This window comes from Asterias amurensis, chromosome 4 (genome assembly GCF_032118995.1).
Source record: "Asterias amurensis chromosome 4, ASM3211899v1".
NCBI lineage: Eukaryota > Metazoa > Echinodermata > Asteroidea > Forcipulatida > Asteriidae > Asterias > Asterias amurensis.
The window spans coordinates 20,440,663-20,465,882 of NC_092651.1; the positions used below are offsets into that span (position 1 = coordinate 20,440,663).

A 25,220-nucleotide genomic window follows, 5' to 3' on the forward strand; every position below is an offset into this window, starting at 1 on the left:
GGAAACCTGTCCCATTTGGACATATTTAAGGCATTAAATGGCAGGAATAGGCGGTTCCTGCAAGACCCAGAAGCTCAGAGGGCGAGGGGCTCTTTTTTTATTTAGTCCAGATACAGATTGCAGGGAATGATTTTGTCCAGAAACTTTGCAAAGTAAGAAGTTTAGGTCGAACTTATTTTGTGCACACTCATTGTTGATATTGAGTAGCAATTCCTGACATATGAGTAGCAACTTTTATATATTTTGTACAGCATTTTGCTATGCTATTCAATTGCAGTCCTGTATGCTTCGTTTTTTGATAGGGCAAGGGCACCAAGGTGTTTTCTCCTTGGTAAAGGGCGCCCTATCAGGAAATTTGTAAATGTGTACTTGAGCATTTTAAGGGCACCATGACCAGGGGGCACGGAGGCAATCGCCTTCGTTTCCTCCGTGAATTAGGCTTGCAAGGAAAACCAATTGCTGGATTGCTGCGAGTATGAAGGGTGGTATTTTCACCTTTCTGCTTCGGCCGTCTGGTACCAACGCTACAAAATACCACACAAGAACCGTACCACATAAAACCAACCTTTGAAAGTTTCTGCTTGTGTCCATTCAAGAATTATTCAGTTGACCAAGTTTGATATAAATTCTGATCGGAAGTTCAACACCTGAGATTAATCCATTCATAGTCGATTACACAATTCAGATTTTGCCGTAGAAAAAACATGTCAGAGGGGATCATTTTCAAGATTGTTTGTCCAAAAATAATATTGATTCACTCATCACAGTCGTCAAGAGGCTAGTTCCCCGGGCAAAGTTTAAAAGGTGATTTTAAAAGACCTAGTTCCGAGCTGTTGTGACAGCAACAGAAAAAACATGTCATCGAGATATGTAGTTTTTCTGTTAACAGAATTAAGACCTTCCTAAATCAGTTTTGTCTCCCTTTAGTTTGAGTGATTTTTGAGAGATTAATCACAATCTCTCATTTTGACATAAATTTTATAAATTTTGGAAATCATTGTAGATTTTTTTTTAACGATGGGTCGGCAAAAGCCATCCATCACTCCACTGGCGCTTTAATTGCTCTTTCCTTTTATATAGCTGCAATGGAACTCATCACCCCAGAGATAATTGCAGCACTTTGCTTTTGTGAGACCAGAGTGTTATGGCTGGGAAATATTTCATGGGATGGTGTTAAAAATCCGGGCTTGATTATCTCCGTGTCCCTCCTTTTTTTTTTGAAACTGTGGCTTCCCCACTTAACATTAGCTGAACACTATTGTTGGAAGTGACAAATGAGCATTCCAGTGAAGGGTGTTTGAAAAGCACGTGGAGTAAAGATGGTAGGGGTTTGACAAGTCCTCCTCAAAATGATGTAACTTGGTCCTTACTGTCCTGTAGGCAAGACCCCCACTTTTCAGACTTCTTGTCTTGTCCAGTCTTCAAAGGTGTTGTTCTGAAATGCTGCCTGTCTGGGTTCTTTGTCTGGCTAAAAATCTCAGATCTCCGATGTGTTGAAGTCAACTTTTATGTTGGCTTTTTAACCTTATCTCATCACTTTCGAGAAAGGATCTTTCTTCCCGAACAATCTACAGCCGCGAACGAAGAAGCTTAAGTCTTTCAGAAAGCGAAATGGTGCAAAAGGCTGCAGACATTCCGCGTTGAAAAGAAAGAAATATGGCTTAAGAGTTGAGGGAACTCAGATCGATGGAGTCCCAAAGAAGCGATCAGTGACACTTGCTCATTGAAGTGAAAGATCAAAAGATGTTTTGGTGTGCTGCATAACAAACTGACATCAGCGACACAAACGATGTATTTAATTGCTTCAGGGGATAAGATATCAATGTATTTAGATCTTGAGAGAAAAAAACAAACCTGTCTAGACATTTTTCTCTAGGTAAGAATGACGTGGTTTTGGCTGAAACCCACCGGAGAAAAGTCACTTACTGAAGATTATTTAACCAAAAATGGATTGGCTTTTAAATGTAGAAATTTGGCCTCCCAAAACTTCTCAAGAGGCATTTTAGAATTCAGCGCTGATGCACAAATTTCGCATGACGCTTGTTCTTAGAAGTGTAGCTAACTTTAAATTGTTGAATCCCTAGTCAACAGAGGGAGCCCTATTTGACTTGGTCAGCCATCTTGTTAGCCTCAAGGCTTAGTTTCTGCAAGGGTGCTATACCACCAGCTATCATCTCCCAATGTGGTCTTAAGAATGGTTGACAAAGTGAGGGTAAACTGTAGGTTTCTTCCAGAAAGAGACGGTTCTACTGTATAATCAACCACTCCTGTATTGTTGACGGAATAAGTGAATATGTTCATCCATGCGAAATTATGAGATCAGTTACTCCTTTGTGGTGTGTTTTTTCCCCTTCTTCTTGATCCCCCACCTTTTGCAATCGCCCTCTTAAGAGTTTTTAACTGTCGAGCAGGCACATGTATGATTTCTCTTGAGTGCAAAAGAATGAATGTGCCTTTTGGTCAAAATTTAATGAGGAGCTCCGTCCAGAACTTACCAATTGGTGTTGGCCCGACAAATAATGGCTGATTAGTTCAAAAGCTTGTGGAAAAGCATCCGGCATAGAATCATTGCTTATTACGTTATAATCCCCACCCCTGTCCATGAAGGAACAGATACAACGTAAGAATCACACAACTTGGCTTTTCTATTGATTTTCGCAAAGTCCTTTCATTCTTGAGCAGTATTAACTTCAAAGATTAGGCTAATCTTCAGATTTTCTTGAACCCTTGCTGGTTCTAAACCGTTTAATCTCCCGGGCCCGCAATTATCTTGGTCTAATCTCCGTAATGGTCAATCGAAGTTCAGTACAAGAGAAAAAAAGCGAGACCTGTTCAGAGAGAAATTGACTCGTCAAGTATAATAAGCCACCCCCTGAAATCTGTCTGGGCCCCTCTAGTTAGGACTAAAGGGACCACTAGTTAGACCTAGAGGGGTTATAGGACTTGCTTGAAGAAATCATGTGGTAATTTCTCACAGGAAAGGAAGAAGAAGACCCTGGTGTGTTTGTCAGTAAATATCACTCTTGTGTCACTTTTTTAATTGCTACTTCCAAGACGCTGGAAGTGCTTTGTGAACATGCCTCTTTTTTTTGTACACGCAAAAACAACAGATCCATCTTCTTTTTTTTTTTTTGAGTTTGAGGGTTGAGAGTCAGCTGTTGCTAGTCAATATGTCCCCGTTGTGCATGAATGTTTCTTGGCTCGGGACGCTGTTTCTAATCAGTAATTGCTTAGTAATCTTGTTTCATGCGCTGGGGGTGTGTTGTACAAGAAGCAGCGGAAGACATAGTCTGTCGCGATGCCCCCTCATATTACCCAAGGGGAGTAAGGATGGGGGGAGGGTCAGGGGTTAGGGAAGGGGGATGTGACATTGTGGGTAGGATCTTTCTTCCTGAATACATGGACTATATTTGGAGCATTTCAAGGGGAGGTTGTTGGGTGGGAGGGAGAGGCCATTAGTCTGTTAATCATCAGTGTCTGTTTCCTCATCTGAGAACATAAAAAACCAAGTCGGACAAATAAGACTCTCTCCCAACTCCAAGTTCTTTCTTAAGAGAAGAGGTCCCCTACCCAACCCCCTACCCCCATCCTTGACTGGTACCCTTGCAGTCAAGTGTAACGGGTGCAGTGTATGACTCAGTTCCACCTGTGGCCAGAGACAGGAAACCCACTTTTCTTTTAACGGGGGTAAGGCTGGAGCCTGGTGATTGGATATGGAATGGGGAGTTCCTTCCTTAGCCCGCTGTAGTGTTTTCTGTTTAGTAACATAAAGTCCAAGACTTTACATACATTGTGTACACAGGCGTAATGCCTTCTCTTGAGACAGGGTTAGGGACAAGTGCAAGCTTCATTTTTAAAAGGGGTAAGGGCAAAAGGCATGTTCTCTATGGTAAAAGAATATTGTAAATTTGTACTGTAGCAATTTAAGGGCACCGAGGCAATCACCTTTGTTGCTTGCTAGTGTCTTTATGAAGAAGGAGTAGACCTCTCAACATAAAGAAATACTCCTGGACTGGAATTGGGTGTTATGGAAGCTATTGAGTCACATTTGGGCTAGGTATAAGGGGGTGGGTGGGGTGTGGGAGGGGGGAGAAACTCCAGTTGCTTGTGAAAGTTAAATTACCTCCAACAAGGGCTTTGTCTACCTAGCTAGCTGTACATCCTTTTGATGTGTCCTCCTGATAGTCTGGTTACAGGTTGTCTGGTTGCAGCTGTGTAACCTTTACTTTTTTGTTAATAGGGTTAAGACTGAGGTTATCATCATCAACAGGAATTTAATGATATCAATTCCAACATAAGGTTCCCCCCATGGGCTTGTGCAGGCCTTGTTGTAACAACAGTTATATTACTCAAAGTTAAATTGGGTTATCTCATTAAACGGACCAGAAGGACCAGTAATGCCATGGTGGGCAATCCTTTGAACTTAATCTCCTTGAAAGAAATCTTCCTCTTAATCTGGGGTAGAAAGAAAAGGAGGTGACTCAAAGTCTGCAATTAAGAAACTGTCCTCCCCCCATACCTGGGTTGAGCAGGTGCCTCAAGCTGCTTGTAAAAAAGCTGTGTAAAACTGAACAAAAAGAGTGAAATTGAGAAGGTTGTGAATTTAAATGGAGGTGAGCGGCATGGCTAATGGCTGTGGCAGAACAGAGGCAAGTGTTTCAAAGATTCTGCATTTTGGTCATGTTGGCTGATAAGACCACTACACTACAATGATTGTAATACACATTGCAGGGGGTTGGTAAATGATATGATATCGTTGTTTGTAGGAAACAAGTGCAGATTGACTCAAATTGTGTGTGTGCATATTTAATAATAACCACAATATAGAAACATAAAGTATTGAATTTGCTCTGCTGTTCCTCAACTTTTCTCTCAATGCATCAAGTTTTTAGAACCATTAAACATTGAAATTTATGGTCTAATCTTCAAGAGGTCATTGGCCGAGTCTGAAATGTTACTCGGATAACAAAGAAGCGGAGCAAGAAAGGGTCCCTCTGTCTCCCTCAGAGGAGGTTATTTCAGGGTCGTCGGAAGAAGGGGGGGGGGGAGACACGGCAGGTAATACAAGGGTAGCAGGATTTGATTTCGTTGAATCAGAGAGTTTTAATAGTTGAACCATGACGCCACCGGGTGCAGAGACGAGTGTTTTCCATGCATCGGGTTATCCCAGGTGTGTCAATCCTTGGGACAGAACAACAGTCACTTCATAACGATGACAATAAAAAACAAATTCAAACCTTGAATTATCTATAGATTGAAACCATCAATGACCAATTTAGATAATTAAATATCAGCACGCAACACCCCCCCCCCCCTGCGCATTAGAAGGGGGTAGTTTTGTAATGTGATCCTCAGAACGTTGTGTTTTGTTGTCCATCACAAAAGCTTGATACTTTTGACATTGATTGTGTTTTTTTATGAAGATTCATCGATCCATTGGGGGAGATGATTACACCCCAGTGATCAAAAGCTCCAAAGTATTTAGTGCTTATTTTATTTCCTGTCTGGACAAAGGCTTCTTGAAAATCAGAACTGCCAATTTCAAGGGTTCACAAGTTCAGACGTGCCCTTCACATTCTATTGAGTTTTCTTTGGATTAAGGCCAACCTATCATGAAGGAAAAGGTCTTTTTTTTTGGTGTTATAATCAAGGGATGACTGGCTGCATGCAAACAATCGTTCGTTCGTGAGTTTGCAGTGTATGGTTTCATACAAAAAAAGCATGTCGTTTCAAGAGATTTCAGAGAATCTGACTGATTGGTGATATTTGTTGTTTGTTGTGTGTTTATTTATGCTTCTTTACATAGACTTTGGTCGGAGAAAAAAGGTGTCCGAATTGAAGTAGGCTTTTGGTTGTCTCATCCTTGAAGTATTTTTTTCTTTTGGATGAAACTACATCTTGTATTTACAATGTACGATTTTGCTGGTTAGTGCTCTAGTATTGATGCCACTCTCAAAGTCTAGTCGGTCAAATAAGGAAATTAATGAAGTTTAGCAAGTATGGTGTGCTGTGCTGTTAAATTGGCTCAACAGCCTACATGGCATGTTTATAGAGCAACAATTTTGCTAGAAAAGAGTGAAAACCATAGGCATAATGCAGCGTTTTCCCCTATGGTACCACACCTGCCTTGTTTTCCTGCACATTTTCTGAAAGTCTTCCAACTCCTGTTTCCTAGAATTTGCAATTGGCTCTAGAAAACTTATCTTCCAATAAACATTTTTTTTTGTCATTATTTTCCCTACCACAAGGGCAGTTTAAGAGCAGTTTAATTTCAAAGAACCTCCATACAGCTAAACTGGCTCCGTATTGATCTAAGAAATCACCCAATCCTATTTGGACCTCTGGGAGAATATGCATTAAGATGGTGAATATAAGGGTCTTAAATGCCAGCCCGAAGTCTAAAAGATCTCTTGTTTGGTTGGTGCTCCAGTGAGGAGTCAATGGGCTTACTGCACACTAAAGATAACTCCATCTAGCATTTAATTACCAGTTCAGTTTACATTGATGACTTAAGCTGTATTGTTAATGGACCATTTCAAATGGTAGGCATTTGATGGGGGTGGGTTAATTCTCTATACAGCAGGGCAATGCAAGAGGAGGTAGGCGTTGTTATAAAGAGTTGGGATGAGGAACTTAAGATCGCCTGAGCGGATTCATTGATTTGGAATCCTCTGCGGGGTATCTTTTAGAAGTTGTTTTGTTTTCGAGAAGAACAGGGAATTGTGTCCGAAGACTGAGAAGTCAAAATGCCCTAATTGCAACCGCAGATAAGATTTATGCCGAGCTTTTGTTCCCGCCTGATTTTGGAAACCCTACCAGTTGGAGTTGTTAGTTTCAGATTTCCTTTAAGAAAGAAAAAACTAATTAAGATTTGACTCCTGCAACCTTGTTTTCCCCCAATGCATGTTTTTTCAATGATTAGGCTCCACTTCCATTTTGATTTTCCGCATAATCAGAAGGGTCCACCTTGCCCATTTTCCACTTACACACCAATTTTCAGGCTAACACCACCGGTTGCCGGAGGCTTTTCCTTCCCCTTAAAGCCCAACTGGTTACTGGATTTCAAATCTTGACATTGCCAACACATTCTCTTGAGTCTTTTTCATCACTTAACCCTTCATGATTCGCTTTGACACAACAGGGCTTTGTCGGATTCCTCGGTGGCTAGATCAAATTATGCCCAATTCAATTTACACCAAAATAATCAGCAACAAGTTTTTTGTGTTTGTCCTTCTATGCGGTAAATTTTCCCTTCTCACCACCGAACATGATCCTGTTGCAGTCAATTTAAATACCTTGAATAAGGTCTAAGAACTCCACAAGTGAAGTGAATAATTAAGTGTTACATTTCAACTTTATGGGGACATTCTCATTCTCGCACCAGGTAGAAAGGCACTGGAGGGTCAATAAGCTATTTATACAGGCTACCGCAAAAAGAAAGAAAATTGCTTTAAAAACTTGGGAGTGACTTTGCAAGGGCATGGGCTTGTTCCCCTTGCCACTGGGGACCAGTAGACAGACAAATACCCTGTCTGCTGACAAGCCCTTCCTGCCAATGCCAGCCCAAAGTGGCCAAGTTCTATTTCAGAAATGACTCCCTGTTGAATTGACCTTACATGTCCAGTTACAAGAACTTGGGTCCCTGGCTATAAATTAACAATTACCAGACAGAAGGTTTTTTTTCTTTCTTCTCGCTACTTCTTCTTCTTTGACAGGAATGTTTCTATGATGAATTGGGTAATGAGTTTTCGGTTTGGGTTTCCCATGTCTCTGGTGGTATATCTTTTGAGTAAACATTCCTTGGTTTTTAAGAGGGCTTAGTTTTTTTCCCCTGAAATCACTTTTTGCCTGGGCAAAAGAAACTTCTTCTTAAAGGAATTGCAGAACCACACATAACTTATAGTCCATAGGGGATATGAACAAGTAACTTGTGTTATGGCCCTAGAAATTATATCTAGAACCTTTGGTTTAAACACCCACAAAGAACACAAGAACCCCTGGGATCCTACTACTTAAAGAAAGTTTAACCCATGCCTTAATTCACAACAGTGACATTATGATTGACATATTTATTTATTTGGTAAAACGATGGAGCAGTTCGGGCATTTCTACCATCAGCAGTGCCAGTAGACCGAACCCAGGCTGTATTGATTTTTAGCGGACAATAAGTCCAGCTCAATATGTTTCAAATTGGCCAGGCCCTTCAATAAGATTACCCCTGGTGTTTTATTGAAAGCCGATTGTAATTACCATGTTATTTTCATATCCCAAAGAATAAGTACCCCTTTTCAGTCTTTCACAATTTTTCTTGTTAACAAATTTCAATGGGGTCAATTAGTTTTCCTGATTGGACCCTTGATGAGAGATTTATTTGGATAGGGCCAAGAGAGTTTTGGGTGATTTTGTGGTGGGCAGATTAATTTTCTGAATGGGGGTTTTGTTGCTCCCTAATGATTGATCCGGCCAGTGGGGTGGTTCAAAATGGGCCGTTTGTTGGGGGGAAGTTGTGTGTACTGGTATGTAAAGGGTGGCCAATCACAAATCAATATTCTGTACATTTATTCGGATCATTACGAAGTGGGTGCCACATTCAGAGAGACCTGCTGTAGGATTTGGATTACTGGTGCTGAGTTTTAATTATTCACGCCGCATTCCTCGGGTTTCTTGAGAAGAATGACTCATTTCTTTAATAAACCTAGACTTGCATAATCAACTCAAACACCAGAGGATATCAATTGCGTAGGTGTAAAAAAAAAAAAATCCTTAGGAATTTTCGGATGGCACGATGTTCGATCGGGGATTGGATCTATAAGAAGTTTTTTTTTTTTAAGAGCGAGGCCACAAAAAAGATACACGATAAGGGATTTGTAGTGTAGGAGTTAGGTGTGTTCTATTGATCTGGTTTGATCAGTTTACAGCTCAAATGAATGTAAGTTCTTGTGTTTGAGTCGTACCAGAGACTCTACGAACAATAGTGTCTGTATTATCACTTTGATACCAAAGTTGTTCGATGGAAGAAAAAAAATCAATGTTTAAACACAGTGAGCGTTTGTCTGCTTGCCCTTTTTCTTTCCCCCCTCGTCAGTCAGCCGATGTCGGCTCATGCCAAGGGTGAATGACTTCTGGTTTCAAAGAAACCTCACACTTTGTAGCCTTCTTTGAATTGATGAAATTGACCAAAAACAACTAGTCGATCACTAAAAAAAGAGGGGAAACAAATTAATGCAGCGTAGCTTATCCGCTATTATGGTTGACATCTCCTATTTGTTTCTCCTAATGGGAGTCTTGTTGCCATTAAAAGCTTAAGCTCAGCGCAGATAAAGCAAACTTAACACCAGAATGAATCTAGCAACACAAAACAAACAGATCAGTAGAAGAATCCGGATTACACAAGTCGGATTTACAGATTAAAAAGTAGAAAGGTCAGATTAAGAAAGGTCAACCAAAGTCAAACAAAGCACAAGGTTGTTGAGGAAGGGAAACACACCACCGCTGATAGTTTGGACATGGTCATATATCAAAATATCCCTCTAAATTAAACAGTGGATAATGTTTCTATTCTTCTGAGGGCGAGAATTATTTCACACAGTCAGTTTCTGTCAGGCCCTTGGCTTTTGCACAGATCCGATTTCACCCCAGTCTTCACTCCACCAGTTCTCCGAATTACTATTTCCACACAAAAAATGTCGCCAGCCTGACCCTAACCCGTTCCTTTCTGCAGCCCCCCTTCCATTGACATGTGACAGGCTAGGATAGATGCGTCATTATGACTTACTTATTTTGGGGCCTGGGGCAGTAAAGTTGATACAAAATATTTTAAACACAGTTCAGAGGAGATTTACGATTGAAATCCGACTGAAAAGCAAACTCCCTTTTCCTGTTGGGAAATATTTTGATCTCCTGAGTCCTGCATTGATAATTGACATTAGGATGTCGGATCAATCGCCGATAACTCTTTTTTTTTTTTTCATCCATTGAAATCCAACAAAACGTTCCCAAGTATGCAATGCTCTGTGATTATGAGATCCCTCCTTGCGGACCAGTCAATGTATTACAACCCTTAATATCCTAGGGTGCTATTCACACGACAGCAGGTTAACTGGGGTCCATTGCTTAATTGTAGCATGGTTGTAAAATGTAGCAATGTTTGACAAGATTTTGCAAGAGAACTTGGACAGTAGAAACAAAGTTGTCCTTTCACATGAGGTACATTTTGTACAACCATGCAATTGCTCTCGTGTGAAAGGGGTTTTACAGTTCTACCACCAACCACCGAAGGTGCTCTAGATCAGCCTTTTGGCAAGGATATCTATTATTGGCCCAGTTGACAAGCTTTAATGAGAAGCTTGCTGCGCCTCCCTCCCCCCTCTCAAGCCACCCTGTTCCCACCCTCCAGCTCCTGTGGTTTTCCCATCCCATTGCCAGAAGGCTCAGGTGTTATTTCTTAATGTAAAAAGGAAAAGGGTTTACTTTTCCTAATAAAGAAAAATATGTAGCCATGAAGTAGCAGGCAAGTTTTGTCACATTGAAAACCTTGCGGGGGAAAATGTGCCCATAAATGTAGAATTTAAAGACGCAGCTGATTTGTTGATCTGATTTAGGCGTTCAATTCAGATTGTCTGAGAATAGTATAGGAGGGTGTTCTTACTCAGAGATGCTTAACAAATTTAGTTGCTGTACACCCAGTTGCATGCACCTCTGCAGTGTAGATGGTGATTGATATTTTTATTTTCCTGAAAACATTTTTGGGGCTTCAGTTTGCAGTACTGTTGTCCTCTTGTCGATTTCTGATTATCGGTTTGCTAGTTACTGCAGATCTGAGATGCTCACCATGTGTGTAGACCTGAAAAACATTCAAATGCTGCAAGTGTGTGACAAGAGTTAATAAAAACAGAGTTGATTGAACCAGGATGGATACTGGAAGTGTGACCATCTTCCTCCACCTGTCATTTGATGCAAATCAAAACTAGCACATTAATGACAAACCCAAATTGACCTGAGTAATTTGCTCTGTGAGGTGTCACTTAATGATCACACTTCAAACCCATCACATGTGGGCCATAAACACCCCAAAAAGCAATAAAGTTTATTCAAGATTGGACTCTATTTGTCCTCCCTCATGTGTCGTTTTAAATTATTCTTCCTGGGATACTTAATTAATTTTGTGTCAACTCTCTCCTGCATCAAGGGCCCCTTGCTATTCCTGGTAATTTCGCCAAGGCCAACCTCCTATCTTATAAAAATATTTCCCTTGCAAGGAATCCACAGCTTCAACTCCACATTCGGCTCAGGTTAGCAGATGTTTTGTTGGGGTTCAGATGCGAGGATGGAGCCTGAAGAAGCCGAATCCAAAGCCGAAGCCGTGGTTTTGAAAAGGATCGACCTTTGTTTTCCCCTGTCTGGGATCTAAGCTTCAACAACATAAAAATGAACCAACAAGTTATGGGGGACTACCCTCGGAAGAGATAGGCTAAATATTTTACAAATAAAATGCTGTGGTGGGCTTCTAAGATTCAATTTTATCCCAGTCCTTGAATGGTTGATTAAACATATCTTTGGGACACATCCTTTTTGACAGGAAGTGGGGGTCCAAATAAAGTGTTGCTTATTTTAAATTTAAACAATTCAGCTGATAAGAGGTTTCCACTTCTGGGAGGTTCTTGCCAATTCCAGAGTAATATAACACTCTATAAATGTAGCATGTCCTTGATAAGCGAAACTTAAAGATGTCTGGCCTTGCCAAAGAGAAGAGAATTTCATAAAAGAGGGCCCTAAGGTATTTTATTTCCATCACTGATTTGTAATGAGTGAAGAATTAGACCTGGTGTTGATTGAGACAAAGACTTATGAAAATCTAAATTCTGCCTTCAACATTGTCGAACGGGCTGGTGATGAAGTTTTTATTTGAGACCACATTGTATTTGTTCGGGGGCAAGCATGGAGGTAGAAAATGGGGACAAGGTAGTGTAACACTCATACCAAGGGTAACCCCCTACATCTCCTGACACTGCAGACAGGGACCACCAAAGAAAATTAATGTGGTTTGATCCCCTCCATTTATCTCATGGTATTTGACTGTAGGCTGGGCTTCTTGTTTTAATTACATCGTCAGACACAAAGTGATAACTGACATGCTGGGATGTCTGCTCCTAAGCTCTTTAATTGCTGGGGACTGAGTAGGAAAAATACTCCATCACCTCTCCGAAGTGGGAATTCTGATTAATCTCACTCTCAATTTGCCCCAAAGACAAAAGACTGATGTGTTTATACACGTGTGGGCTTTACGTTTGTTGCCATCTTAAAGAAGATATTGAAACCAGGCTGCCCTTGTTATTGACAAGCCAAGAGTTAGTCCAGCCATGAGAAAGTTTGGTCCTTCCTTGATAGTCCAGCTTGGCGGTCGATTTTCCTTGCGTTGAGGAGCAAAATGCTACACAAAATGTATCCAAATAGTCATCATTTGCTACTCTAGTACTATGAGCTTTTAGTGTGCACAAAACATATGCAGTCTAGTTGCTGTGTTTAGCAACATCACTGGACGAAATTTTTCACTGCCTGGGATACGCTGAACACATCTTTTGTTGGTTTTGTTTTTATTAGACCTGTCCTCCATGTTCAGACTTGCTAGATATGTACTTCTGAAAGTTGTGAATTTTTTTCTAAAAAAGCGTGTGTTTAAATTTGCTCTTTAGTCTCTGGAGTCTGGTGTTGGTCTCCTGTCTCTAGTGAATTGTGGTTACCTCCGCATGAACAAATTGTTGTTTAAAGTGTAAACATTCACTTGAGTATTCCGTTGCCTCTGGGGCTCACCCCTATGATTGGTACTGATTTCTCTCTTCTGTTTTCTTTTTTTCTTTTTTTTGCTTGGAGGGGGAAAGTGGTTTTGGGAGTTGTTACAACCACAGGATGTTATCTGTAAATGAGGCACTTTAGTGGAAATCAATATACTCAACATAGCTCAACCACAGATTGTGAGACCAGAAAATAGTTTCTCAGTCAGATGGGTTCACACACACAGGAATGCCAATAGGACAGAATTAACAGCAAGTTTGCTTATAGTTGGAAAGCGATGCCATCTTGTGGTAAACTTCATCCATCATCTTACATAAAAATACAGTCAAGTCTCGTTACTACAAGATCACTTGGACTGGCCAAATCACCTCTTTATAACAGGAATGTTGCTTAAAGAGGACAGCAAAAAAAAAAAACGCAAAGCAGAAATGAGATTCAGGACTTAAGAAAGTATTCTTTATAAGCAAAACTTCATTATAGCAGTGCGGTTTATAATGGTGGGGGCCTGTGTAGTTACATTTCTTGAGATTGAAATTAAACATGAAAGAAACAGGGTGAAACATGGTGAATTTTCAAAGCACATTTCAAGCTTGATGGAGAACATTTCTTTTAAACAGGTGTAAACTGCCTGGTTACTTAAGTCAGAGAGCCGACCCAACTGGGCAAACCTCCCTCTCGGCTCATCAAGGATTGTTCTTATAGGGCTGCAGTGGGTAGCTTAGGGCTTATCTCGGTTTCATGTGACCCCCGTCTTACCTCCCCCCTCTAGGTGTCTGTCAGGGTGTTCCATGACCTTCTCCAGTGGGGTTAGACTGTCACCCTCAATCACCACTTAGCGCTAAAGCATTTCTCTATGATTAAAGTAAATTTGGGTTTGTTTTTTGTTCATCAGAGTGAATGAACCAACTGTTTTAATTTGACTCTGATTGAGAGTGTCTGACGGTGGCAACTAAACCTGTGCTTTAGGACCCAAAATCGTACGCTCATCCAACCTTGTTCAGGAATTGGTTTTGCTTTTTTGAACTTCTTGTTTGGACCTAGAGAAGGTCAAATTGAAGTCTTAAATTTTTTATAATTTGTTTAAATTCCTGTTTGAGCAGGAAGGAAAGGTCAAAGTGGTGTCATGTTTATATATATATATATAAATATAATTTTTTTTTTTTTTTTTTGGGGGGGGGGATTAGTGATCATCAGAAAGGTTTTTCTCATCAATGCTTCTTGAGTGCTTAAGGATATAATCCTTGCTTAGTTCTCCTGACTCAGAGGAGTGTCAATCTGACCTTGGGGGAAAATCTTAATTCCTTGAGAAAAACAACTTATGTGATTATTTTTAAAGACTGCCATCTCAGCAGAGATGTGTCATTTGGACATGAATGTATCTATCAATATGTTGATTTGTGTGTCTGGTCATAGATAAGTCTTTTTGACAGCGAAACAGTAAGTTCGTCTATGGGAATAATTTTTCTGTTCTTGCATGTCAATTTTGTTCATCGCTGGACAGTGCAGCAAAACGACAAGTCTCCTTCATCTCGGGATAAGATCATTTCCTTAAGATGGTGGATTTGTCATATTCCACTGTCTGAACCCGATATCTACCCCCTGTTGACACAGGAGGGCAACAGTTTTTATTTCACAAAAGAGAAGAACGAAAAACACCTTTCTCTTAATCCTGTCTGATCCACTGTAGCATCCCTGTGCTTTTCATTCTTACATGTCTTGTTCAATTCCTTTGTGGTCCGTCAACAGGGCTGTCCCAATTATTACATTATAATTGAAGGTGAATAATTTATACTTTTCATCTAAAAAGGAGGAGCTTTTTTTTTTTTTTTAAAGGGGTCTGTGAGATGGGTCAACAAAATTTTGCTATTGTTGCATGTGCGTGTTAGATTGTACACAAGGCGTGGTTCCTAGCAGTGTATTGGTATGTTTGCAAATTTGCCCCAGTATTAAGTCATGTTGTCCCTGAGTCTTAGCTGCAATTTACATTTGTGTGTATATATAAATTGTGGGTTGATTTTGGAACTGCTGTTGTTGGTTCGGTGTGTGGTAGTTAATCGCTGAATCACGACGACAGAGTTGCGGTGTGTTGACTTTAAGGCGGGGAGTGACGTCATGCCTGTATGTTTTTAACTGCGCACACCATCCTTGGCATTGCGGAGTAATGCATCTTGCTCCAGAGTCCTTTCCTTGGAAAATTGAAACTGGAAATGATTCCCTGTTTCCGTTGGTTGCTGAGTCCTTCTGAGTCATTCCATACAGCTCCCGGCTTTTGTATTCTAATGTGCCAAACTTTCTTTACTTCGTGCACGTCCACCAAAAACTTGATGAAATTGGTGCAATGCTTGTTGTGAAACTCTCTTTTTGAAAAAAACCCAAAGCAACAACAACGCCGACAACTTGTTTTGATGTTTTCTGTTTTTTTCTGTAACTGGCAGAGGGAACCACTTAAATGATTCTATAAATCTTAGCACAATTGGTGTCATCTTATTGTGGCAAAAACAGCTACTTCTCTGTGCATAAAGCTCGACTGTTGCTCCGCCAGGGGGCAAGGGGTGACTGACTGTTAAATAGTTTTTTTTAAAACACCAAACCATTTTAAGGTGTATAACTCCGCCAACAAAGGCGGATTCATGCAAAACCGCTTGGTGGTTAAAGTGTTAAATACGGGTGCCAGCTTTGGGGGACAACTGGCTTTGTTCACAAAAAGCGAGAGTTAGTTGAATCAAATCAAATATTTTTGGTTTCCAACTGGTTTGGTATGATATGGCTTCGGGTATATAGGGGGCACCCCATTTAAGCAAGCCCAAGATATGGGGGCCATTCATTTACATGTGGATGGTCCCTGCAAAAATCCCTTTGTTGACTTACCAGTTACCCTAAATCGAACAATGAGGTGCAACTGATTCTCCAGGTAGCTAGGTGGTGAGGGGGGACGGCCTGTTTGCCTACCCATTCATGATTTCACCCAGTGGCTATGTGAGATATTTCTCTCACTCACTTGCGAGACGGTTTATAAATAATATGCACTCTTCCTTGTCAATCTTATTTAGGCGTGGTCTCTTCAGCTTGATTGCTGAAACCTTAGGAACACCTCCTAATTCCTCGGCTGTATGTATTCCTGGACTTATTTTTACCCCCCTTTTATTTATGCATCTCTTAAACCCTAAAGGCTATAGGCACACAGCTTTTGTATTAGTGGTCAATACGTTGGGCCCTGGTTTGGTCGGGATCATGGGGGAGCGTGAGGGGGAGATTCGATGTGGCTTAACTCGAGCATCTTGTGACAGTAGGGCAAAGCCTCTGCACACTAGGGGAACCTTTTTAAGTTGCTACAACATAGAGGTTGAATAAGATAAACATTTCTGTTGCTCAGGTTGTGGTTTGGGCAGGGGAGTCTTGATTGTAAGGCAGCTCATACTATTGCCCCAGCCAAGTAAACACGCTTAGTACCACAGAAGAGAACTAGTTTCAACAGAGGAGAAAAGCTTTTAAGAATCGGCAATTGAGAAAATGAAGTTTTGTTGTGATGGAAAAAAGCAAGCATTTTATTGCCACCTCCATCCCACCCCAAGCTGCTTGGCAAATAAACCTTAATTGGTGTTTATTGGTAATAAACATTGTAAACTGTGTGTAGTAAATAAAAATAAAAGGCAGTTGCTAAATGCACTAAGTCATGGCATGCGGAGGAAGGAATTTCTTCCACATTCATCGTAAACAATTAAGCAGGCCTATCTAGTCTTGGAATTCGTCTTCTGAATAAATTCAATGGATCTTTTTTAGTCAACGCCTTCTTTCAGGAAAGTAGAAAATATAACAAACTGCATAGGCCTGTATGTTGATCCAGACAATTGTTGATTACATTGCTTGTTTAGCTTGTTTGTTTGTTTATTTGTTTGTTTGTTTGTTTGTTTGTTTCTTTGTTTCTTTGTTTGCTTGTTGGGTGGGTTTTTTCATGGTTTTTTTCTCAGGTTTTTTCTCAGGTATCAACTCTTCCAAGTTTGTTTTAATGAAAACTTCTGTAGTGTTATGAGCTCTTTTCAACCAGAGTAAATGTGAAGGATGGACTTCTGAAAGGGATTAGAATGACAGGGTGCCATGGGTGTGGTACGCTGATGAATATGTATACGATCACATGGTCTAATGAATATGCATTCTTTTCAATGAGAGTAAATGTTAAGGACGGACCATTGTAAGGGATGAGAATGCCAGGGTGCCATGGGAGTGGTATGTTGATGAATATGTATGGTCTAATGAATATGCATGTGTGCTAAGTCTGAACAGGGAGTGGCATGTACAGTGTGAAAGTGTTTTGGATGCAGTGATTGGTTTATTGAAAGCTTCCTAAAAAGTATGCATTCTGAACATAATATTGGTCATCAACAAATTTTCTTGAAACTTACATTATTCAACAAAATCCTAAATATCGCTATTGTTTATTTTACTTAACAGGAGGTAACGTATTGGCCAATCAGCCGTTCCGTCTCAACTGGTCTTGGATCTCATTGGACCGTGAATACTACGAGGTGAACGAGACTGACAGGTCTGTGGAGATCAAACTTCTGCGACGTGGATACCTCGGAGAAACATCATTTGTTGGTAAGTAGAAACTACCATCCTTTATCAGAGGGTCAACTTCTTAGTTCATTTTTAATATACATCCAGTTCATTTGTCTTAGTATTTGCTATAAACATCCTGAAGTCTTTAAATGAAAAGTAGTTCAACTAGCAAAGTTTGTTTATTCCTTCTGTTTTGTTTGGCCCTTTTAAATTGTCTTAAATTTTTTCTCTAACTTTTATGCTCTTCCGGGCATCCAGCTGTCTGTTAATGTTTTTAATATTCGTTCATGTACTTGAGAATATTTTTCTAAAATAAATATTTCCCATTAATCATCAGAGAGTTTGTTGAAGCTTTGTGGAAAACAAGTTAATAATGGGGTGATTTTTGACAAATTTCACTTGTCTTTTCAAGTGGTCAGATAAACCTGAAAGGGAAACGAGACTCTCATACCGCAAAAGAGGTTTAAGCGATGCTCACTTAGAAATACTGCCAGTATAAATTTAGACTGTCTGGAATGTATAAATCATCTCTCAAAAGGTTCAACCATCAAGATGACTTGAACGGTAAACTTCACTCCTCCTCACAGCCTCGTAATTTACTAACGCTCCTCGTTATCCATTCCAGGCATCAAGGCTGTAGATGGAACCGCCGTCGTCACCGAAGATTTCCGCGGCAAGTCCGCCCGCCAGGTTCAGTTCAACCCCGGTCAGGAGATGGGCTTCTGGCGTGTGCGTATCATCGACGACGATGTTTACGAGCAGGCTGAGGTATTTGAGGTGATCCTCCACGACGCAGTCATGGGAGCTCTAGAATATCCCGAACGAGCCCTCGTTAAGATTCTTGACGGAGAAGATGGTGAGTGCTGTAGAATTGGGTTTTTTTTTCCGTTAGACGAGACAATTTTGAGTTCGGAGAAATTCATGCAGGGGGCTAGAAACATTATTGTAAATTTTCTTGGGAGTATTTGTTAAGACTTCCCTCCCCTTCCCTACAGCCCAACTCTCCCATCAACCCATTCAATCTACCATCTTCCGACCCCCCCCCCCCCCCCCAGCTCACACCTCTCTACCTTACCTTCCCAAACTACCTTCTCTCCCCCTCCCCCACCCACCTTTACTGGGATCGTTTATTAAATGGCTCCCACTTGAAGAGATGAAACCTGTTTTTCAAATCTTGCCAGTAAGACAAAAATTGATAAAGGTAGGAACCATAAGTGATCTAGAAAAAACTTCCAATGATTTATGAACTAGCTCTGTGTCCAAGCAGTTGATTTAGTGTGGGCTGTTTATGAAAAAGCCATTATCTGTTTCTGAAAAAGAGTTCCTTAGTCAATTTGTCTTGAAGCTTGAAGGAACAAAAAATTGTCATCGGTCAATTCAAAGGTGTTGACAAGCTGAATTTGGAATCCAAGTGTAGCCATTAATAAGTCAAAGTCTCATATATTGGCTCCAAGTCTAGGTGGAATCGGTAAAAAACTTAAATCAATCCATTGAGAACGAGGGCATTTTGGTTCCTACTTATTTTCAAAACTGGACCTAATAATGAAGGGATGCATTTTAAGAAGTCATCTTAATAAATGTCTGAAATCCAACGCTCTGTGAGGGGACTGAGAATTACGGAGGCATTAGTGGCTAGGGTTTTGCCCATGGAGGCATTAGTGGCTAAGGTTTTGCTCATTTTCTGCTAACACTTAGTCAGAACATTGGTCAACTCCCTTGCGAAGTCTCTCATCTCCATTATGTCACAGAAGGGTTTTAACCAACAATGCAATAGTGCCATTGCCAATGATTAGAGGGGTGGTTGATCTATTGTGATCAAACGAAAGGATGGTGCAGTTTGGAAATATTTTGTTTTCGGTTTTTTCTTTTTTCTCTTGTTTGGCATTCTTTTCCTAAAAAGCATTCCTGTGGCCACTGTTGCTCTTAGTGGTCAAAAGTTAATGAAATCCACTGAGGATTAAAAACGGCGGATGGAAAGGCACACTAAGATGGTTCCTTTCAAATCAGGGGTTTTGCAAAGATCTGAATTTGGCTGGGGATTAACCGGAGGTGCCAGGGAAAAGCAGTCAATACGTAATACAATTGGACTGGGAGAAGAAAAAACCCAAAGAAACTATTTGGAAGGTAGATAATAGGTCCTGGATGACTTCTGTTACAATTTGAAAGATGGTGGAGGCTAAATGTCTACTGGGGGAGAGTGGGAGCTTTGTTAGGGCAAAGACTGACAATCTGAAGTTAGTCTAAGCCACTAAGTTGTCGGACAGTGACCCCCCTAGATTATGGCAGTTTATGCAAGCAAAGGGTCATTGCAGAAGACGGTAGAATCAAAAGGAAGCCCCCTTCTCTGTACCAACATGTCGCGAACCCCTTAACAAGATTCATGATGGCTGAATTCCACACACAAAGCGCCATTTCGGCGAAAGTATTGTGCATGTCAATTTGTCTGTACGATTTGAAAAGTGTTGTTATGTTTCAATCATGCTGTTAGGGAAGTCATTAGGGAAGCCCCTTTTGAGCAGCGAGAAGCCCCTCATTTCTTGACCAATATGTTGAAAATACACCTGTCACAGTGCTAAACTTCCTTGGAATGCTAAAACCCCCAATTTCTATGCATTTATTTATCTGGTGGGCACTTCTAGCCAATTTTCTGTAGTTCCTGTTCGCATTTTGCTTGAAACAAGTCCCGCTTAAGCACTCTTATTGTGCCATTAAATACCATAAATAATCTGACGTGAATGTAGCCACAAATACACTGTCTATGTGAAAAAGAAAAAGGAGCTGTAAAATATGAAAACTTAGAACTTACTTGTAATCATGAATTAATCTGTTTTCCTTTTTCTCTTTCTTCGTTTCTGAATTGTAGAGTCTACAGTGTTCATCGATACTGTTACTCCATACGTCATCAATGAAGACATTGGAGAGGTTCTCATTCCAATCCGAAGAACTGGTGACCTGTCCGAGGAAATGATGGTCCTCTGCTCAACCATGCCAGGTAAAAAATAATATTTTATTTCAAAACGTTAATTTCGAGGAATCTTTCATTTCATCTCAATTCAATTCACATTTATTACAGAGTGCATATACAATGTAACACCGAACAGAGTACAGCATGGTTTCATTTAATTTATTCTGGTCGTGGGAAGCCAAGGAATCTTAAGAAAGGCAAACTTACACACTGTTCTAGCTAAGAACCTGACAAAGAGAAGACAAGGAAGGAAGTTCCAGTTTCAGGAAAGTTCATCTTTTTTTCTTGAGCAAGACTGTGTGATGCCATTGTGGACACCTGGGTGTATGTGTGGGAATGAACCACTCCAAAATAAATAAATAAATAAATAAATAAATAAATAAATAAACAAACAAACAAACAAACAAACAAACAAACAAACAAACAAACAAACGAACGAACGAACAAACAAATGAACCTTACAGCATTGTTGCCAGTTGTTAAAAAGAGAGTACATCAAATTAAAGAATCAAACTTTGAACTATGGAAATGGGAAGCCAGTTTTTGATTGAGGCTGTTTCCATGTTACCTTTTTCAGCATTTACAACTTCTGACACATATTATTTACGGGGGCTTTGAACTTCTGACATCATTTACGAGGTGTTAACGGGTGCCCCAATTTTCTCAATTATGAACATTTTTGTTCATCCGTGTATGAAAACAAAAATAGAAACTGTTTTTCTCTGTGTGCCATTGACTGGGTTTACACTTGATGTTGTCAGAAAGCATTGATTGGAAAACACAAGAGACAGGAAATTTTGTCGGCATTATCAAACAAACTGACATCTGGTGCCTTTTTTCACTACAGTTTCATTTACTGCTTCCTAACTTTATTGGCCAGTCTCATTGTCGGTTTATTCTCAATGAAACTTGAGTGGGAGTGTCGCAAACAAAAAAATGCTGTGTTTTGCAATGTGGTTGAATAATTCTTGTCATACTTGTCCCCACTCTTTCTCTCTCGGACCTAAATTGATTTTTCAGCTTGGCATGCCATGCACGACAAAATTTAGGTCTCATTCTTGCATGTCCCATCAGATGGAGCAGACAGACCTTTCTGTCGGACGTTAATGAATCGACCGCATTTTCAAATCCTAGAGCAGTGTTAGACTATCTCATGGTATAGCCAGGAATTCCAAAACTGTCCATACCTCATTTATCCTTGATGTTTTTTTCGTTGTTAAAAAACGAAAGGAAGGGGAAAAAATGACAGTTTTGATTTAACAAACATTTCTTGTCATGTGTTTTGGATTTCCGTGATCGGAATGAAGTCATTCTATTTTTGGACTAAAGCTGAGAGGCTCTGAATTATGACGGTCAAAAAATGGGATGAGATAATGCCCAAGTTTGGTCGGTTCAGGCATTCAGAAGTGTTCAACTTTTGAGAACCACTGCTGAATGCCTCAAATGCGTTTGATTGGCTAATTAATAGGCGCACTTAAATTTAAAACAAAAAACAAAAGTTTGATTGCAACTGTTGCCTTTGGTTACAAAAAAAATACTGGCTGTCTTATTTAAATGTTAAACAATTAAATGTTAAACAAATACTGTACAAGAATAAAAACAGCTTGTCAAGTTTTTAAAAGATGCACTTGGGACAAAGTGAAGTGGATATACACATATCGAAGGCAGCACCAGTCTTAAGTTCTCAACTCGCCCGTAAATTGAATTCCTACTTTGGGTTTTCATCAGGATAAGACTCTCTAATCCACAGATTTTAAAAATCGGGTCAGAAGTTAAAAACCAGTATGGTACAATCATCATCTTTATGTTCGCTAAAGCAGGTGCCTGGCTGCTTTTTGAGAAAAAAATTGGGGTATTTCACTACAGAAGGCAACAATAAACCTGAACCTTTAAGCGAGATACATGACAAGTTTCATTCAACCTGCACATCAATTGGAATGTCCCAAAGGGATTAAAATGGTGGGAATTGTGCTGGAAAAAGTTACAGGCATTTGGTTCCAAATAATGTCCTGGGCCTGGCGACAAAGACTTTTTGTATTGGGAGCTGGTCTCCCAATTTCATTTCCCCTCGCCTACACTATTTTTTTAATGATTGAAAATCTGAACGAGTCCAATAATTGGGTTAAGTAGCAGAGACTCTTTTTGAAGAAAATAAAAAATAAATAAATTAAAAACTACGGAATTTATGCCTGAGAGGAACCAACCTGGGGCCGATTTCATAGAGGCGCTTAAAAAAAGTGTGCTTACCACAATATGGTAGCCTGCCAAACTACCATATCACATGTACAAGTTGTGATTGGTATCCTTCACATTTCTTCTCAGCAGAAATTTCAACCAATATATGAATTGGGCCCCGGGAGTTTAAACAGACTCTGTTACCTACATCACAAAAACACAACAAAATCACTGTTTGTTAAAACTTGGAAAGCCAAAGTAGACCCAGCCTTTTAATTTCATCTTTTCCCTCTTTCCCCGACCAACACAGGCACAGCCACCGGCGCCGATCCCTCTCCCGTCCACTCCTTCAACGATTACATCTCCCGTCTCGAGGAGGACCAAGATAACTTTGTGCGATTCGACAAGGACGAGGACCTCGCCTACTGCCGTATTCTCATCATCGATGACTCTCTCTACGAAGACGCAGAGGACTTCCAAGTCAAGCTGACCATGCCCATGGGTGGACGCGTTGGTAATCCAGGGGTTATTGATGTGGTCATTGCTGCTGATGCTTCTGATGGTGAGTTTCTTTAATTATCCTGGAAAAAAACCACTGAACCCAAACAAAACAAAACCTTGGTTATTTTTCTTGTTTTAAAATCTCTCTTAGTCTTCTCACTGCTGCAAGTTTTGTTAATGTAACATTGTTATTCATGCTGTCGCTGCAAAAGTTCCTTCAATTTGTTGAACTAGCGTTTCCAATGTACCCCAACAAACAACAACATTAAGCAAACCCTGCAACCACAAAAGCACACCAACAACAACCCTAAAATGCAGGCAATATATTCTTCCTACTAAAGTTATCCAATTTGTTTTTGCCCTTAAAAAAAAAAAAAAAATATCATGCCTGAAAAAGAAACCTGAGCACACCCTTTTTTTTTATATTTTTATTTTTATTTTGCTGTGATGATTGCCAAAACTCAAATCTAATTTCGCTGTCAAAATTTGTTTTGATTTTTGGGTCTTTTACTTGGGGTCTGCTCTGAAGGCAAAGCAAGTACAACTTCATAAATGTTACTCCACTGGAACTTAATTTGATTGATTAACCGATCAATCCCTCTGTGAACCGTTTTCCTCATTCAATTTATTTCCAACTAAACAAAGGGCAGAAAATTAAACCCATCCGACCATCAGCAAGGCTGCAACCAAACTAACTTGACAAGGCTGCAACCAAACAAACTTGAAGTTGAAGTTCACCCCCCCCCCCCTAAAAAAAAAAAAGTATCCAAAACTACAAGCAGTTCCTGTCTGGTTGTAATCCCTTTTTGATACCTTTGTTACGAAACACTCTCAATAAAAGAAAAGGTCCCAATGTCTATGGATTACCGGCCCCTAATTTTTGGAATCAAATATTTTTAAAATCACTCGGAGCCATTTAGGAGCAGGTTCCTGATCCTGGCGTTTTGTCCCCAGAGCGTCGCTTTTGACTGGTGGGCTACGCTCTAGTGGTCTTTGACTGTGATATAACCCTAGCGTGAACTCTTGCAAAGGTATGCTCAGGTATATATGGCACCATGCCTTGTCCATGATCGCCCAAGCTTAAAGAATTTCCCCCAAACCCAGGTGTAAACTGACTGTGTGTACTGGGTCGGCGCTGTGGTTTAAATAAATACTGGGCGATATCGGAGATGTGAAAATCTGCTGCCCAAAAGCTCACAGTGTTTGTTTGGTATGGAAGGTTTTAAGTTTCCGCGATTTGTTTACATTGTGAACCAAATGTCTGGAAAGCGATTTCAATATCGGGCAGTCTAAGGTGGTGTGAGAATGTTTTATGCGGAATCGGAGACAGGACACAGAACCACACTGTATGTTAAAGCTAGAAAATGCATACATGAAAGTCCCATAGCTTATCTCTTTCGTGTATGTTTGATTTGGCCTTTTCATTTGAAATAACCAGCCAAGTAATTAAAAAGAATTTAAGTACCCTATCTCAGTGGCCTTAACACACCTTAAAAATCATTTCAGCCGCTACTTAGGATGTTTCAGATCAGTAGGCGCGTATAATAAAACCGGTTCTGCCAAGTGAATCCACCTACAAATATCTGGCTTTCAATGGAGTCAATGGCAACGATTATTTGAAACATTTTATCTGTATAAAATTTGCATCCTTTATGTACGCCTGATTGGATGTGATCCCCCCTACCAAACCAGAAAAAAAACTTTGTTGGTGAAGATTTTTGTTTGAGAAAAAACCTTGAACCAAGTTGATCCTAGAAAAATTGGCTGAGCCAGCATTCGCACTCAAGAATCCCTATAGGTGGTGCCACTGCCAGCTTCTCAACAAAACACACCATTGTACCGAAGTGAGGAATTCCAATGGTGAGAGTGTACTCTTGCAGAATGAAATCTTTCTCACTTTCACGGAATGTTTACTCATACTACAGTGTCCTTTTTTTTCTTCTCTTCGGACCTGGGAAGGTTTTTCACATATGACTGCACCGAAAAGGGCCAATAATATGAGGGTCCGACCTTAATCTCTGGGTTTGAGGGGAGAGTAGATTTCTAAAAAGAACGGTGACATCAGAGGGGATGAGATATCCATTCTCCTTTCATTCAATGTTTGTAAATATTGCTAGATTTCGTGCTTTCTTGAACTGTGTAAATAAAACCGTGCTTGACTGAAAACTGGGAAACTTATTACTATGGTAATTCGGCCAAGCAGTCGGTAGTCGGTTCCAAGCTTCTAAGC

At 40.2% G+C, this 25,220-nt stretch overlaps 1 protein-coding gene across 1 annotated transcript in view; it reads left to right on the forward strand.

Annotated features, from left to right (window-relative positions):
- LOC139936725 (extracellular matrix protein 3-like) overlaps positions 1 to 25,220 on the forward strand; it is a 92,245-nt gene that overhangs the window by 41,284 nt on the left and 25,741 nt on the right. The window contains exons 3-6 of the mRNA XM_071931620.1: positions 17,242 to 17,388; positions 17,975 to 18,205; positions 20,213 to 20,341; positions 22,800 to 23,051. Of these exons, the coding sequence (XP_071787721.1) occupies positions 17,242 to 17,388; positions 17,975 to 18,205; positions 20,213 to 20,341; positions 22,800 to 23,051 (759 nt within the window). The remainder of the gene's footprint in view (positions 1 to 17,241; positions 17,389 to 17,974; positions 18,206 to 20,212; positions 20,342 to 22,799; positions 23,052 to 25,220) is intronic.